Raw genomic sequence first — 18,751 nt, forward strand, 5'->3', positions numbered from 1 at the left:
TGTACGAGTGTCTGCCGATACAGCGTACATCCACATGTGATAGTAAAAGGCTTGGCAACTTGTGTTCACCTATCACTTGTACGAGTGTCTGCCGATACAGCGTACATCCACATGTGATAGTAAAGGCTTTGGCAACTTGTGTTCACCTATCACTTGTACGAGTGTCTGCCGATACAGCGTACATCCACATGTGATAGTAAAAGGCTTGGCAACTTGTGTTCACCTATCACTTGTACCAGTGTCTCTCGATACAGCGTACATCCACATGTGATAGTAAAAGGCTTGGCAACTTGTGTTCACCTATCACTTGTACGAGTGTCTGCCGATACAGCGTACATCCACATGTGATAGTAAAAGGCTTGGCAACTTGTGTTCACCTATCACTTGTACGAGTGTCTGCCGATACAGCGTACATCCACATGTGATAGTAAAAGGCTTGGCAACTTGTGTTCACCTATCACTTGTACGAGTGTCTGCCGATACAGCGTACATCCACATGTGATAGTAAAAGGCTTGGCAACTTGTGTTCACCAATCACTTGTGCCAGTGTCTCTCGATACAGCGTACATCCACATGTGATAGTAAAAGGCTTGGCAACTTGTGTTCACCTATCACTTGTACGAGTGTCTGCCGATGCAACGCACATCCACCTATTACTTGCAAGAGTAAAATATGTACAATATCCGTTCACCTATCACTTGTAAAAGTAAAACTCCATACAACCCAACACTTGTACGAATGTATTGCTATACAACATACGTTCACCTATCACTTGTACGAGTGTCTGCCGATACAACGTGCGTTTGCCTATCACCTGTACAAGTATAAATCTATACAACATGTGTTCATCTGATAGGAGAGTCTACCGTACAACATCCGTTCTTCTAGCACCTGTACTCTACATGCTTAGCCTCATGTCTCCGGTTATCAGACGTGTGTTAACAACTCTCTCCCAGGTATAGAACACACGTGCACCGAAGCCATTTGTTTGTCTGAATCACTTTTTCCCTGGAGATGTTACTCCATCAACTGCAGCCGTTGTGCCCAGTAAGCTGGAGTATCGATACAACCACCCCATCGGCCCCGTATCTCCCCGTGATAGAGTGGGGCTGATTAACGCCGGCTGTTATCCCCCCGCGTCGGTTCTCCCTCCCGCCCACTCACACAGTCAGTGTGCCTCACAGCTTTAGAACAGACCCACTACAGGACGGGGCGGATCGAAGACCAGTTGATACACACGGAGGTGAACGTCGTTCCTGCTGATGACGCTAGCCTGTGTCAGCGCTGTTCCGTAGGGAGTACTCGGTATGGGATAGCAGACTTTGGCTTTACATCCAACAAGGTGAGGAGATTGCACATAGAGTTCACTCAGCTGATATATTGATAGAGAGATTTCCATATATTCAACGTCATATTCTGCGGAAATACGTTACCCCTTCTTGGCGTCGTTAGCTACCATCATCAATGATACTCATGCGCTGGTTGATAGTTTGCTTTGTGTGCTTCTCGAACGGGTATTCAAGCAGTTTATTTCCATCCTTGGTCATCAAGTGTAACAGAGTCTTCTAATGTAGGCGTCTGAATAATTCATACCTCTACAGAGTGTTTAAGTGAACTACGTGCCTTAGACTTTCAGCGAATACCGTTCGGATGGTACATTTAATCGCTATTGACTTTTAGTGGATATGAGTCTGAATGAAGTAGACTGTTAAAAGAGACTCAAAGGACTGTTATTTTATGTGTGCAGCTGCATGACTGATATCAGCAAAGTGTAGAGGATCAAAGAGTTGATAACATAATATACGTACTGTATGTGCTGATGTCATATGCAAATAGGTTTCCATCTTTAAATGTGGCTATTCTCTCATATATTTATTGCAAATGCCGCCCGTAGCTTTTATAGGTGGATCTTTAACGTTTGATATACATTTTGGGGAGATGCCAATTGTACGGGGAGCTTTGTGTCAACCGGCCAGTTGTAAAGATGAAGATAAATCTCATCAAATCGACTGAGTCAAAGATATACATACGAATTGCAATTGTCGTCTAGAGGAGGTGGGAGAAGGGTATAGGGTCTAATGAAGGGGGATATCTGGGATAACCGTCTAGGGCAGGGGGAGAACTGGGATAACCGTCTAGGTTAGGGGAGAACTGGGATAACCGTCTAGGGCAGGGGAGAACTGGGATAACCGTCTAGGGCAGGGGAGAACAGGGAAAACCGTCTAGGGCAGGGGATAACTTGGATAACCGTCTAGGGCAGGGGAGAACTGGGATAACCGCCTAGGGCAGGGGAGAACAGGGATAACCGTCTAGGGCAGGGGATAACTTGGGTAACCGTCTAGGTTAGGGGATAACTGGGATAACCGTCTAGGGCAGGGGGATAACTTGGATAACCGTCTAGGGCAAGGGAGAACAGGGATAACCGTCTAGGGCAGGGGAGAACTGGGATAACCGTCTAGGGTAGGGATAACTGGGATAACCGTCTAGGGTAGGGTTAACTGGATAACCGTCTAGGGAAGGGGAGAACTGAGATCACTGTCTAGGGTAGGGGAAACTGGGATAATCGTCTGGGATATACATTCATGTCAGCCTCTACAGGGAAGGGATGTAAGGAACGGATGCTCCGATGTGGCACTAGTTAGTGTGAGGAGGATTGTAGAGGCAGGTTGTGGTTGGGGATACAGGTTCAGGTAAATATTTAGAAAGAGATATCGCCTGTCGCCCTTGTGTATCTAACCCGATCTGTTACAAGATCTGAAACAGGCGGTGTCCTAATTAAAGCTGGTCTTGCCCTTTCAGCTCCAAGCATCTGTCCCTATCAAATAATGGGGAGATATTACCAATCAATATTTCATGCAGAACCAAGGCGATCTGTTATGTTCCCTCGACTTCACACGCTTATATTTACTTACTAGTAATGTATGCTATTTAGACGCTTGAGGCGGAGGCATCCACCTTTGAACTGAAGTTTAATTGTCACTGGGAATGAATAATGTATGCATCAACTGCGTCATTTGGCTAATTAGTATGTGTGACTTCTTAGCTACGGGTCAGTGTGAATTGTTTATGTATTCTGGGTCTTGCGTGTTTACTAATTTATGTATATTGGCCTGCGTGTGGATTATTCCATTACATGGCGCCACGTGTAGAATAGTCCATTATATGTGGATCGGGTGGTCAGGTTCACTGACTTGGTTGACATGTGTCCCGATTGTGAGTGTGATGAATTACTCGTCAGTTGCACAATAGAAACAGAGACACACAAAAGTTATTTTTCACATTAGCAGTCGGTATCGATGGAGCTCATTGTAGAGTTATGTTTAAGATAAAACACATTTAGCATTACATGTCTGTGTGGATCCGGGTCAGAATTGATCTTCAACACCCCATGCTTGTCGGAAGGGGCGAATAATGGGATCAGGCGGTCAGACTCGCTGGCCTGGGGCTCCTTTCACGAAGCAACCTTTACTAAGGTTAACCTTATAACTCCCATTCTTTAACATTGCACTAAGGTTACCTTAGTGACTTACGATCACCTTAGCGCTTTGTGAAAGGAGGCCCTGGTTGACAAATGTCATCGGTTCCCAATCGCGCAGATCGATGCTCATGCCGTTAATCACTGGATTGTCTTGTCCAGACACGTTTTTTCACAGACCACCGCCATATAGCTGTAATATTGATGAGTGCGGCATCATTAAATAAGAAACAAACAAGCATACGCACCACCCTTTTTAGGTGACCTCCCATTTGTGAGAACTCCCAGTTGTGAGACACATTAATTAATGGTTCAGTGCACATAGGTGGTGTTTCCACATCCCTACAATGAAAGTGGGATCAGCCCAGCCCAGTACCCACAGGAGGCATAGTCCATTGATGAGTTGATTAATGAAATAGATTATCAAAGATTTTATTTACAAAGAAGAAATAGTTCATTAAATATTTTATTTATTCAGAAGAATATGTAATTATGATAACACATTTTTATTGACTATTATGAAGTTTGAAAGTCATTTTGGTTTAAACATATTTTATTATCATTATCAAAGTGTTTAATTTTTAAGGACATTTACTGGAGTATGTTAATCAATTTATCTTATAAAGTTTCATTAAGTTACCTCCAAAAGATTCAGTTACATATCAAATCAGTAAGTAGCTAGGGTTAATCCATTCTATCAGACAGGGGAGTATGGTGTGTTTTCTTTGTTAATTACCTACTCCACTGTCTCAGAGCTGGGAGTCTCACAATTGGGAGTTCTCACAAATGGGAGTAGACCCCCTTTTTTTAACAATCCTTTCCGGCCACTCCACGTTAGAACAGTCTATTCTCCTCGCCCACGTAAAAACCAATCATCCTCTCGCCCGCTAGTCGAAAAACATGTTTATCAAACAATCTGTTGGTGCGTTAAACGTGTATAACAGTCCATGAAAATGTACCCCGCATAGAGATCAGTTCATCTGATACCCGTACGTGCTGAGACAATGGATTCTGCTCACTAGTGGACGAATTATGCCTGCAACAATCCGTTAAATATGCCTTACGACAGAACATTGTTTTGTACGTTAACATGTGCATAGGTTGACACTACTTAATGCCAAGAAACACGAACAATGATGATATTAATAAGTGCATTATTAAATTCTTATTTAGATGAACACACTTCCAAGAACTATCTATTACCATAATTGGACATTGAACATTAGTGACAGAAGGGGTAGATTCTCTACTTATGTTATGGCATTCTGTTTACTATTAATTGACATGGGAACGCGAGCGATCCAGACTATGTGGCTCTGTTTTGACGTGACTTACATCAACAAATGGGATTTTACAAAATGTTAAGTAAATACACATTGTAATCTCTACTACGATGTGGTTATGTAAATCTGGCTGTTATTATCAGCTCGTCTGCCTTTGTGTAAGTCCTTCTATTGACGTCGGTGTATGAATACAAATATGTGCGGTAGATTGAATTTATCAAGACCTCCATTTTCGTGTCGAAGGTGTCATGTGAAATATATCACGTTTGAGGTAATTACATTGAGCATTTTGAGACAGGAGACAGGATAACGTTGTCGTTTTGGGAGAAGTATTTTGTGATTTGATCTAGAAATGATGTCGCTTTGGGAGAAGTATTGTGTGATCTGAACTGATGACGTTGTTTCTTTTGGAAATGCATTTCATAATCTGAACTGAAGACGTTGTTGTTTTGGGGAATGTATTTCATGATCTGAATCGAAGCCGCTGTTGCTTTTGGAAATATATTTCATAATTAAATCTGAAGACGTTGTTTTTGGAGTGTATTACATAATCTGAACTGAAGACGTTGTTTCTGGAAATGCATTATTTTTCATGATCTGAACTGAAGACGCTGTTGCTTTTGGAAACGCATCTTGTGATCTGGTCTGAAGACATTGTTGCTTCTGGAAATGTATTTCATGATCTGAACTGAAGACATTGTTGTTGTTTGGAAATGCATTTCACATTCTAATCGAAAGACGTTGTTTTGGAAATTAATGTATTTCATGATCTGAACTGTAGACGTTCTTGCTTTTGGAAATACATTTTGTGATCTGAACTGAAGACGCTGTCGTTTGCGAGAGAGATATTTGTGACCTGAAGACGCTGTCGCCTGGTGAACGTTCTGATCAGAAGCTGTTATTGTAGGTCGAAGTGTATTGTGATATGGGACCGAGTTGTCGTTACAGTAGATGCCTGATGGTCTAAGACGATGATCTTCTATTTACGGTACATGTGTGTTGTGATCGTCGCGTTGATGTCGTGATCGAAGCACCTGTACGCGTTCTGCCCGACCCATACCACAGAAGGTGCAGTGGAAGCTATGTTGTCTATTCATTGTATGTCTGTGATATGTCTGTGATATATGCAGTATTAGCAAACACCCATCGCCCTCACCCACTCAACCCCCGATTCACCCATTAGCCAGGTTCATCAGTGAAGATCCGGTAAGTATTGGCCTCCAGCAGCCCATGCTTGTCGTAAGCGGCGACTAACGGGATGGGGTGGTCAGGCTCTTCGACTTGGTTGACACACGTCAACGTATCCCAGTTGCGTAGGTCGATGCTCATGCTGTTGATTACTGGCTTTTCTGGTCTAGGCTCATTTATTGACAGACCGCCGCTATATAGCTGGAATATTGCTTAGTGCGGCGTTTAACAACACACAAACAGAAAAACAAACCCAAACATTAGCCAATGAACACGGATTCATGAAGCCATGAAATATCGCTACATATTCTTCCAGCTGACACTCATCTAACATGTTCACTAAAACACAACCAACCGGTCCACGTGATCAGTCTTATGTTCCCCACATATCCGAAGGCTCCAAGATGAAACGAACTATTTCTTATATCATCTGTTGAGAAATGTAACTAAGCATTTTTCATGACAGATACGGAAATACAGAATGATTACTTACAATGCTCACGTGAAGATACCATGTGCCAAAGTAATTCGATTCTATATAGAAAGCACCATGTTATTACCGGTTCTATTTTCAACACATAGATGTGCCGTGGTTTATTATTACTAATAAACATGCACGTCGACCACAGAGTACAGAATGACTCGTTATCTAATGATTGACGTCACTGTGGCTTTTCGCACGGGGGCGTTATACAGTTTTTCATCCTGTCAAATATCAAACGGATTATCGATTTTTATGTCTGATTCCTAAATTGCATGCACCTTCTTGTGTCAAGGGGTATGTTGCCTTGAAACAGTGAGTGAGTGAGTGAGTTTGGTTTTACGCCGGACTCAGCAATATTCCAGCTTTATGGCGGCGGTCTGTAAATAATCGAGTCTGGACCGGATAATCCAGTGATCAACATCATGAGCATCGATCTGCACAATTGGGAACCGATGACATGTGTCAACCAAGTCAGCGAGCCTCACCACCCGATCCCGTTAGTCGCCAAGCATGAGTTACTGAAGATCAATTCTAACCCGGACCATCACGGGTCCCTTGGAACAGTGTCAACGCAGCGTTCGCAAGACATGCAGAAGTCTTCTACAATACATGTGTTATATTCATCGCCGTCATATCCTTCTTGTATGTCATGAATATGTTCCTACTGATGTACAAGAATGAGGCCGCACACAGAGTTGGATGTTTGTGTTGAGATATTCTTTGCCGACCTGGGGGCGGTAGGGGAACCTTGGTGTTAAAGGGTTCGCTCGTCAAGCCGAAGGCCCGGGTTCGATTCCCCACATGGGTACAATGTGTGAAGCCAGTTTCTGGTGTCCCCCACCGTGATATTGCTGGAATATTGCTAAAAGCAGCGTTAAACCCAACTAACTTGCTCACTCACTTTCTGACCTGTTGGTCAACGTTGCTCTTTTGAACCCCTCACTTTTGTTTTCGTTTGCCATTTTCATGTTTCAACATTATGTCTGGTGGTGGTATCCGATATCATCTTTGTGTATGATGAGTACATTTGTATCGGTTGATTCATAGGGAACTACATTTCGGGATATCAGAGTGTGGTATCACAAAACAGAGCCACATAGTCTGGATCGCTCGCGTTCCAATGTCAATTAATAGTCAACTAGATTTTGCTCTCACTGAACAGTACGTGGTCTCAAGACATTGGTCTCGTAAAGTGATGTCAGTGAACATTAAGCGGTCTCTAGATCTCCGAGTGCTATATCACTGAACACTAAGTGGTATCTAGATCTGAGAGAGAGAGAGAGTGATATCATTGAACACTAACTGGTCTCTAGATCCAGATCTCAGAGATAACGATATCACTGAGCACAAGTATATTCTCTAGATCTAGATCTAGGTCTTATAGAGAGCTATATAACTGAACACAAAGTGGTCTATAGATCTAGATCTCAGAGAGAGTGATATCACTGATTATATAGTGGTCGTAAGATCTGGGTAGCATGTGCATTAAGTCGTACCCTGGTCTCTGATTCCTCTATGCGGGGCGGTGGGGGTAGCCTAGTGATTAAAGCGTTTGCTAGTCAAGCCGAAGACCCGGGTTCGATTCCCCACATGAGTACAAAGTGTGAAGCCCATTTCTGGTGTCCCCTACCGTGATATTGCTGGAATATTGCTAAAAGCTACGTTAAACACAACTGACCCACTCACTATGCAAATTATCGGTGCAGTGTAAGAGGTCACGGAAGGGCCAAAAAGAATGACAGTCCCGAAATATATTTGAGAAATATATTGGTTCCACAATATTCAAAAACTAGATTCTTTGGAGTCCACGGCGCTCTGAAGATTTGTGTGGCTCCAGGCACGACTTAACCAATATAATGCAGAAGGTTGGGCTTTAAAAAACATTTATGGCGATACGCCACTCACTTTGTAGAATGAACTTGGCAATTCATTGACATGTTCATGCCTTGTTACACATCCACCCCTACATGAAAGCCACATACTTCACGAGTATTGCATTTATTTTGACTACCACTAAGCTTTTGAATTCAGCTTAATTAAATTCGTTTTCCGAACTTTATTTCTTCTGTAATAGCTGTGTAGTGAGATATGTGAAGGGCGCTGCAGTCGCTTTCCTGCGCCCGGAACATTCCGTCAATATCATCACAGAGATTTTTAATAGAATCTAGTAAAATTTGTCTGAAGTGTCACTTTTCTGCATCTTGGAATAGAATAGGGATCAATATGTCAGAACGTCTATCTCTGTGACATTGTGGCTCAGTTTTCTTAAGTTTCAGGCCCGAATCAATACCAACTTGTGGTAAGAAAGTGGCATTAGCAAACGAGAATTGAACCTAATGCGTATCAGGTACAGTGAACCGATGGGTGGGTGTAAAATTGGGAATTGGTTTGAAGTCCAAATCATGGGGAATTGGTGTTATTGTCCGATATGATTTATTAATTATTTCTCATGAGTAGACGAGAAAGTGGCAATTGGGCTCAATAATTTTGTGGTTAGCATTGTGGCTGAGCGGCATTCAAACGCCAATACAAGGCAACAACTCCTTGAATATGATCGCTGAGGTTTTGATTAATGGTAAACTGATCGTACAGTACTCTATCAATCTCATCAACAAAGTTTAATTCAATGTGTGCGTAAGCACCTCTTTATTGGCCCAACTCGCTCAAAGATAATTGATTGTATGTTGTTTTTACAGATCACATCTATTGATCCTTATATAAATGGGTGCTACTGAACGCACTAAAAGATTAATGGGGAAATAGAGGAAAGAATGAATTCATGGAGTAGTATTTTGTCGGGAGCGTTTACGCCAGGCAGGGTAATGAGATACGTGTTTAGGTGACCTGTGGTACAGACAGTTTACGTGAGCGGTTGCTGTTGCCTGGGAACGCTTTTATTTATGACGTCATCGCACTTCCCGTGATCCCGTGAACACCCAGCTGGCTGTTTCCGTTGGAGCCTTTCCACTGGTTTACCCTCAATATAGCCATTTGACAATGCAATCGTCGCATTGGGGTCTGCTTTATCTTGATTCCGCGTTGTCGTATGAACGGGATACTAGCATGGCTTGTCTGGGGTGTGCTAAATACAGCTAATATCCTCGGTGAATCTCATAGCTGTATATGAAATCATTCCATTCGTGGCAGGGTTTCACTTTTTGCCCCTTCTCATGATTTAAGTTTTTCTGATGTTTTGCGTGATATTTCACTGGTTGCCATGTCGACAGTGCCGTTTTCTAAAGGATCCATGTCAATACTTGTGGTATTTTAGTCTTCGATGCAAATATAGATGCCGATGGATCTAAGCGTGAAGTCAGCACGTCGCATCCTAACATAGACTGTATTGGGCACATAACGGTATTTCAATCGGAACTGCCTCACCATGTCCCGGATTCTTGGAAAATGCCGATTGTTATCGAGTTAGTGTGATGAATTACTCGTCAATCGCACAATAGAAACAGAGACACACAAACGTTATTTTTCACATTAGCAGACGGTGTCAATGGAGCTCATTGTAGAGTTATTTTTAGGATAAAATGCACTTAGCATTACATGCCTGTGAAGATCTCGATTGGAATTGATCTTCAACACCCCATGCGTGTCGGAAGGGGCGAATAATGGGATCAGGTGGTAAGGCTCGCTATCGTGGTTGACAAATGTCATCGTATCCCAATTGCGTAGATCGATGCTCATGATGTTAATCACTGGATTGTCTTATTCAGACTCGATTGTTAATATACCACCGTCATATAGCTAGAATATTGTTGAACGTTAGACAAGAAACAAAACACAAAGAGCGGTAGAACACACAGCTTGTGTGTCTTTCGACCAGTTGCCGGTGCTCTCTTTGTACGATCGGGGCGATGGGGTAGCCTACTAGTTAAAGCGTCTGCTCGTCACGCCGAATGTGTGAAGCCCGTATCTGGTGTCCCCCGCCGTGATATTGATAGAATATTGCCAAAGGCGGCGTAAAACCAAACTCACTCACTCACTTTCTACGATCAGGAAGCATTATTGTCTGATCAGGTGTTATTCTCGAATAAAATTTTGTCCCAGATATTTAAGTGGTCTTGCATACATTATGAAGCATAATATTCGAATGAATTTACTTAATGCTTAATTTTCTTTGGCCAAATCATCCTAGCCTTGTGTTGGATTCTCTTTTTGATTTATAATCTAGGGTCGGAAAGCCGCACTCAGGTAAGGGCGATGGGGTAGCCTAGTGGTCAAATCGTCCGCTCGTCAAGCCGTAGACCCGGGTTCGATTCTCCACATCGGTACAATGTGTGAAGCCCATTTGTGGCGAGCAGAGTCATCCTGCATATGACATACTTCATTTTCACCAAACAATTCATTCTATTGAGTCACTAGAACATACGTGCTTAGACCAATCTCTGACACGGCCGAACAGCAAGGCGTTAAATAGGCCGTGCTTAAGATTTTTCTCGTGTGTTAAGAGTCGGAACAAGCCAACCATTTGTCCATAGAACCACGAGTGTGTGGATAAGTGCCATAAATCCCAGCTCACGACTTAAAAATGCTCTTCAAAGATGGCTTCCAGGCAAGAACAGTCCACTTACATGAAAACCTGTTGCACCCGATCTTCACTTTAGGACCCATGAGGCGCTGTTCGTGCTTTTCCGAGGCATTTCACTCCGTAATCTCTACGTGAATGAGAATACTTACACTAATGCTGTATTAGTGCGCAGTACAGCTGTATTAATTATGTGGTACTGTTTATGACATACGTCACATGCGTATGTAGTCAGAAGCCCTGCCTAGTGAGGCCATCAGTATTAACAAAGCTAATGACCCATTGGGCGTCCACGGAAGAAGTCAAGGTTAATGCTTCATGAATCGATTCATTGTAATCGCGTGGTTGTAAGTGAGTGATTGCCCCTGCCTCTGTTGGAGCGTTACTGAAGGTGTCCCATTATCAATGATCTGTGGAAACTGTTTTAAGTAAATCCAGTGTTGGTGCGTCGTTGCTCTTGCCTCAATGTAACTGCTTGCCTCAATGTAACTGCGTATTAGTTTAAAATACCTTCAAAGAGGCCTTGAAACGCGCCATTCTCTTGGCGTCCCAATTACGCCGTTGTTAGTGGAACATCGTTGTACTGTGTGTTTTCAGTAAGATTTAGTTCATGATATATTGTATGTCACACTTTTGGCATTAGCTGTATCGTGCAGGATGTAAACTGGCTCATGATGATTTGGTTGGTTGGTTGGTTGGTTGGTTGTTTGACGCCGCTCTCAGGAATATTACGGCTATATCTCGGCGGTCTGTAATCGAGTCTGAACCAGACAATCCAGTGATCACCAGCTGGAATCGATCTACGCAGCTGGGATACGATGACATGTGTAGATCAGGTCAGCGAGCCTGACCACCCAATCCCGTTAGTCGCCTCTTACGACAAGCACGGGTTGCTGAAGACCAATTCTAACCCGGATCTTCACGGGACTGCGGAAAGGGAAGGAAATTTAGTTCATGATATGTGTAAATATACTGTACAGGATGTAAACTGGCTTATAACGAGTTTGTTCCCATTATCGGATAAAACTAAATGTCACGAAAGGAAAGAAGTTGTTCGCGTTGAAAGTATCATACATCGATGGAATTCCGCCGTATTGAAACAGGCTTATAATGAGTTCGTTACCTCCTCTAGTTTGTCCTTTACAGTTTAACTGTAGCGTTGATTAACGTCTCCGCACGTCACTAGCATCACGTGTCATTCATGATACTGCAAACCGGCATCAGGATTTCATAATCCACAGACATCATTCACCGGCATCATCACAGTAAGTAGACATGTATATCTCCTTCATCCGCGCACCTGTCACCGCATCCTTTGTACATAACAGTGATAACTGTCCATATACATGCTATTGACATTCTACCGCACCCGCAGCCTCACGTGAGCCTCCAGCCCTGACGTAATGCTCTGACGTCACGCATCCATCAACAAGTGAGGTTTATTACCTCTTCGGCTATTATTGTCTTTGCTTTAATTGCCTTTGATCTCTTAAATACGACCAGTATTGGTTTCCTAGCCTCTAAATCCATGTAAATGGTATGATATGCGAGGGTTGCCGGCGGTCTCGTCCGGCCCTACAGAGATTCGTGATATTGATTTACTTATACCAACAATCAGTGGTAGCTTTAGACGGCGGCTTGTCCTGTTGCCTTTAATAACATATTGAACTGGACCCTTGCGGTGCTGGTCAGCCGTTAGACCGGCACGTGCTGAGTTGTCCCCGTGTTCGGCTTGAAACTACATTAACTTATCATGCGGTGTAAGACTTTGGGTAAACACAGATCTATCTCAGAGCTGTATGACAGATAACGTAAGTTAGTATGTCTTTACACCGTAATGTTCTGTAAGGCTGTAGTTTCATGGGCTTTGCATACTGTGGTCATAAAGGGAATCGACTTACCTCCCCTTGTTGATATGCATGAACTAAAGTAGTTATTCATTCTGAGGTGAGGTGAGGTGAGGAGGGTGAAATTGGGTTTAAAGTCGTGCTTGAGAATATTTCGCTCATATGACGACGTGCATGCGTGTGTATGTGTATGTGCGGCTGCTTGTACTAGCCCAGACTGAAGCTGGTTTTATAGTGCTAGCCCACTGAGATACCATGCCGCAGTGAAGCATGAATACCCCACTCAGACACATTATACTGACTCCCAGCCGACCAGTAATTGTTGTACCCATCAATGCCGAGCGCCAGTCAGAGACCAACAAGTACCATATTTTAACGTCTTTTGGTATGACGCGGCCGGGGATCGAACCCGCGACCTTCCGCTCTCCAGGCGGACGCTCTAACCACTACACCACGGAGGCGGTCTTATTCATTCTGAAGTCGATACAGTGAGTGAGTATGGTTTTACGCCGCTTTTAGCAATATTTCAGCAATATCACGACGGGGGACCCCAGACATGGGCTCCACACATTGTATCCATGTGGGGAGTCGAACCCGGTATATACACTGTGTCAGTTGATACAGTGAATACTCGTTGAGCCGGACCACAATAATCCGGAACCTCTGCATTCCGGAATGTGTTGCTGGACACGTCTATTTATCGAATGGACGCTACTTCGTACCATATCCTTACGAAGGATAAGGCGGTGGGGTGGCCTAGTATTTTCAACCCGGGTTCGATTCCCCACATGGGTGCAATGTGTAAAGCCCATTTCTCGTGTCCCCCTCCGTGATATTGCTGGAATATTGCTCAAAGTTGCGAAAAACCATATTCACGCTCACCTCGTACAAAAGATCACTCGTCAATCCAGACATTTATTAATACGGACACTTTCCCTTTTAACGTTTTCGTTTCACTGTAGATATATCATGTGCTCAGTGTACGGTTTATAGTCAATATCTGTTGAACTCGTATGTTCATACGTGTATAATATATATGTAACGATGTTTTATTGTTGATGGTGTACTCGTATTAGCAGTGTCACATGTGCCATAACATTCACATGGTGGAGAGTATAGTTCAAGATTACCCCTGCTTGTTTCAGAGCCTCTAGCTGATCATGTCCTCGCACGACAAACATGGTGAGAACCTTGCTCTCGAGTCCCCAGCGGCATCCAACAAGCAACTGATTTGTCGACGAAAGTCGGGGATGCGCCTTGAGCTTCTTGAACCCGACGACGACGACGACATGCTGGAGGAAGGTTCCACCGCCTCCCGGCGACCGTCGACCTGCTCCCTATCAAGGTGACGTAGTTGGGCTTGGAACTATAGAAACCTGAAGTAGTATCAGATAGTGGATGTTTCATTAGAAGAATCACACCAACACGCAGCTATCAGGCCTTTGATGCTTGTGTCCACAAACCGCTGAAATGTATCACTTTCTCACCGTGACACCTAAGTGGCAAGAAAAGAAAATTAGGCCAGGATCTGCACATCGTTGGTTCGAATCTCACATTCCTTCTGATTATGACCCTTGGAATATGTTTTGTTCACGGTGGCTTTGACATGAACTCAACAGCTACTTTTCTTCCATTATGCTTTCGTCCTATATTGAACAGTGACATGGCTGAAATCTGTCTCGCTGTCGTTACTCATTTCGGCACTATATATACCTGTCATTGGAATTGAATTTGCAAGCGATTCATATTGTACATGGGGCGGTTGGGTGCCTAGTGGTTAAAGTGTTCGCTCGTCACGCCGAAGACCGGGATTTGATTCCATACATGGTGTGATATTTCTATAATATTGCTAAAAGCGGCGCAAAAATACACTCACTCACTCATATTGCACACTCAGCAATAATGTTTTACTTCTCTCTCGACGATGTAGCAGTGTGACACCATCCACCAATCTGACTCTACCTTTTTTCTATCCCTACAGGTTCCGGTCATGTCCCCAGCTCGCAGCAGTCGCCCAGGATCAGGTGTCCCCCGGGATGGACGTCGTCAGCCTTGACGACGATGCTACAGCTACGGTGTCTCCTACCATGCGACAACGTCTTCACATTGAGGACATCGACAGACGCTCAACCACACCAACCCCGCCATCCACACCCGGAAGTAGAAGGAGCCATTTGTCTCTGAAAGAAAGTTCTAACCGCGTTTCCGGTTTGTCGCCTACATCAACGCCAAAGCTATCCCGGCGTTCCAAGCGTGACTTTAAGCTCGTAGGCCGGACTTCTTCCGGAGACAGCGCGACGCAGGACCACATGTCATTTTCTTCCACGGGAGTACAGATCTCACTCAGAGATGAAAATGTCTTGAGGTCAGACGACTTTAGCGATAGATTTTCCAAACCACAGTCAGACATGTTTGAAGGTCCTCCGGAGATAAATGTGGAGGACAGATTAAGCGATGTCGAGGACAGTGAACGCCCTTCCTCCGCCCAACATCGCTACCACCACCATCATTCCCATCACGCCGTCAGCGACGACAGCCACGACAAGTGTCAACGCTGGCTTCAGAGCCTTAAGATCACCCGGGCGGACAGAATCAAATCTCGAAGCCATATCCAACTGCCACCTATATGACCGTATGGTTAGGGAGCAGGTTACCAAATTTCATATCTCTTCCTATGATTGAAACATGTTGGATTTGTACTGAGAGTGAAGAGTAGAGATGCTGTTGTGGAAGGATTATCTTTCAATCTGTGATAACTCCGAAGATGCAGTTATGATACAGTTGAGATGCAGTGAATGTGATTACCGTCACGGTGCCTGCAGGATCGTAGATGTAGTAGTACAGTTGTTGCTGTGATGTCACAGATGTAGCGTCAACGGGGATTAACTCTGTACGGCATTGATATATCGGTAACATTATCACCATGGAAACGGATGATTGTTAAATGTGTATAGGAGCTGTTTCTCCGATCCTTTGTAAGGAACAGGGATATGTATTCATGCAGTATGGTGTGGGACTCAAAGGAAACCGTCGGCCTTGGTAAAGAACATGACCGGAAATATTTACATCCATCTTCGTGAATCAGAGGATATTTATTCAGTGGTCAGCTTTAATAAAGATGAAAGGATGTGTTTTGATTGGCTTGATACGCCCTTCTTGCTCAATCACATTTATTTGTGGCGTTGGAGTATACTCTTGTGCGAATGGTGTCACAGGCGTTGTGGACACGTCTAAAATGAAATACATCCACCGAGTTCACCATCTTCCCGAACGACGTCCTTGAAATGTCTTGAAACAGTGTGGACTCTTTTCACGCATTTCACTTCAGAGCAAATTTAGATGCATTCTCCCAAACATCACTTTCAATGAACAACACTGTAAAACACGAATAGTTTCACGTTTCACATTGGAAGTTGCCGCTCTGATGTATGCATTACACCCATTTGAATTGTCTGTTGTAAGATTCTCCCGTAACCATGACAATCAGTGTCTTGTCGACAATACTTAGTGACGCTTTGTAAATATTGTTAAAATTTGTTGGATTTGTATAATTTCATGTATTTGTTTTAGCTGAATGGATTGATTTCAGAAAAAGCTCTTTTACTGGGAAGATTGTCAGAAGCCCGTTTCACGTTTTAATGACTATTTCTCGGCGGCAATAACAATAGATTGGTGCCCACAGAAGAAAACGTGTCATGGGGGCCTAATGGTTATGTTATGTTCCTTAGTTGTGCAAGGATCCGCTTTAGGATGGTTTGAACCTTCGGCACTGTGGGCTTCCCACAGTGGTAAACGTATATCTCGAATATTCATGTGACTCGAATATTGTTCACGTTCAATCCTAAATATCCCTTTCACGCATTGCTGCTTGTTTGGCAAATGAACCTAAATTTATAATCTGTTATTTTTAATCTCCATTTGCAAATCATGTTATAGCAGCATCGGTCTTCACACAAAGATGTCATGCGATGGTATAAATGAGAACATCTAATGGCTCCATAGTGCATGCTCACCTTTGATCACGCTAGGAGGTGAATGTAGTTATTTCCGATCCATGCAGAAAGCTCGTGTACTACGAAACCTAAGTAAGAATGATGAAGAGAATCTGACGTGACATAAGTCAATTAGTAAGTCAGAGACATTAAGAGCTAGTGCGCAGTGACCTCTTTGTGAACTGTTTTTCATATCCGCGCGTCAGGATATATGTACTTACCTGACTTCAGATGCATGTAGTTATGATCACCCAGTGAAGACCTGGATGAGAATGTATCTTCCGGAACCCATGCTAGCCATACATGACGACTCACGAGATTGTGTGGTCTCGCTCTGTGACCTGGTTGATGCACGTCATTTGTTGCTCATTATGTCAATCACTGGATTATCCTGTTCAGACTCGATTATTTACAGACGGCCTTTATATTGCAGATTGTGTCGTTAAACAACAAAAAGATCTATACAAAAATATCCGAAAACCATAATCCGGAATCAGGTCGTTGTACATGAATATTGAACAGCCGTGAACGCATTTGTATGATTTAATATTTTTCCCTTAACCACCATTTCGAATTCGCATCCAACTTTCTGGGTGACATGCCTTTAAAATGGCTTGTAAAGTATATAGGCCCATAGAGTACTCCTAGCTCACGAATAGTACAGTGTTGAAGTGAGCGAATGTTGTTTAACGGCGCAGTCCGCAATATTCTGGCGGTATAGTCGAGAAAGACAAAATGTTGCCATTACCATGAACACAATTCTTCCTCAAACAAATAATCAGGATGTTGTGGCCTTATGCTTGTAAGTGGAAACATGTCCCCTACATTGTCAGTTATTTAGTGATATATTCCACTGGAGGTGTACATGTACACTGTGTACACTAGTTCACATAAGTATTATCTGTTATTGAAAGTACTGAGTCTTTGACGCATGTTGTAAGTTAATGCAATATATTCACGTTATGTGAATAAATATGTATGAAAACACCCTGCGTTGCCATATTATTTGAAACATCGTCCCACTGAATGGATTGGAAGCGTTGCATGAATATGATGCTGGTCCCCTAAAATTGTAAGTTGCAGCGGTTGAGACTACTGAAAGGCGCGACTGTCGCATCCTTCCCTCTCTACACTCGTGAAGATCCAGATTAGAGCTGGGCCCCGTTCCTGAAAGCGATCGTAGCGCTAAGGTGATCGTAACTCCCATACTTTAACATAGACTTACGACTGTCGTAGCGCTACGATCGCTTTGAGGAACGGGACCCTGGTCTTCAGCAAGGATAAAACGAGATTTTTACACACTGGTGTTCTTGGTGTAATTCTAGATATGACTTGGTGTGAACGAGTAAAGATCCGGGTTAGAATTGTCGTAAGAGGCGACTAAAGGGATCGGGTGGTCAGAGTGGCAGTAAAATTCCAATGACAATATAATTATAACGACAGTATGACGAAATAGCCGTTGTAATGGCAATAACGTCAGTGATAATACTACTCACCTTGCAGCAAAATCAGTCAAACTTCCTAGAATTCAGGGTGAAACGCGATCTTCACCCGCTGCTGGTCTTGATGTAGTACATACATGACAAAAGTCATGCATGCCCTACTCATATGGTGTGAACCCATGAAGACGGGTTTGAATTGGTCTTCAACAACTAATGCTTGTCGTAAGAGGTGACTAACGGGATCGGGTGGTCAAGCTTACTGACTTGGTTGACACATGTCATCGTGCCCCAAATGCATAGATCGATATAATATTGCTCAGTGCTAACAGAAGGAACATGGTGTGAAGACCTTCTGTAAGTTTCTGTCCGGTACTGGATCAGTCAAGACGTTATAGAAACCATGCAATTCAATTACAACAATGTCTTACAATGAATTACATAATTCAGAATAGTATTACAGAAACATGATGAAAGTATGCATGGTACATAGAGCTGCATCCCATCAT

At 43.3% G+C, this 18,751-nt stretch overlaps 1 protein-coding gene across 2 annotated transcripts in view; it reads left to right on the top strand.

Annotated features, from left to right (window-relative positions):
• Positions 1-17,790, top strand: part of LOC124275644 — a 56,644-nt gene extending 38,854 nt beyond the window's left edge. The window contains exons 1-3 of one of the 2 annotated variants that reach the window (XM_046711250.1): positions 1,109-1,342; positions 13,957-14,156; positions 14,793-17,790. In XM_046711250.1, coding sequence (XP_046567206.1) covers positions 13,972-14,156; positions 14,793-15,441 — 834 coding nt within the window. In that variant the 5' untranslated portion in view covers positions 1,109-1,342; positions 13,957-13,971 and the 3' untranslated portion in view covers positions 15,442-17,790. Of the gene's footprint in view, positions 1-1,108; positions 1,343-13,956; positions 14,157-14,792 lie in introns of those variants that run through there. The other variant, XM_046711249.1, reaches the window with a different exon arrangement.
• The last annotated feature ends 961 nt before the right edge of the window (positions 17,791-18,751 follow it).

This window comes from Haliotis rubra, unplaced genomic scaffold (assembly GCF_003918875.1).
Source record: "Haliotis rubra isolate DU_JTF1 unplaced genomic scaffold, ASM391887v1 Scf200, whole genome shotgun sequence".
NCBI lineage: Eukaryota > Metazoa > Mollusca > Gastropoda > Lepetellida > Haliotidae > Haliotis > Haliotis rubra.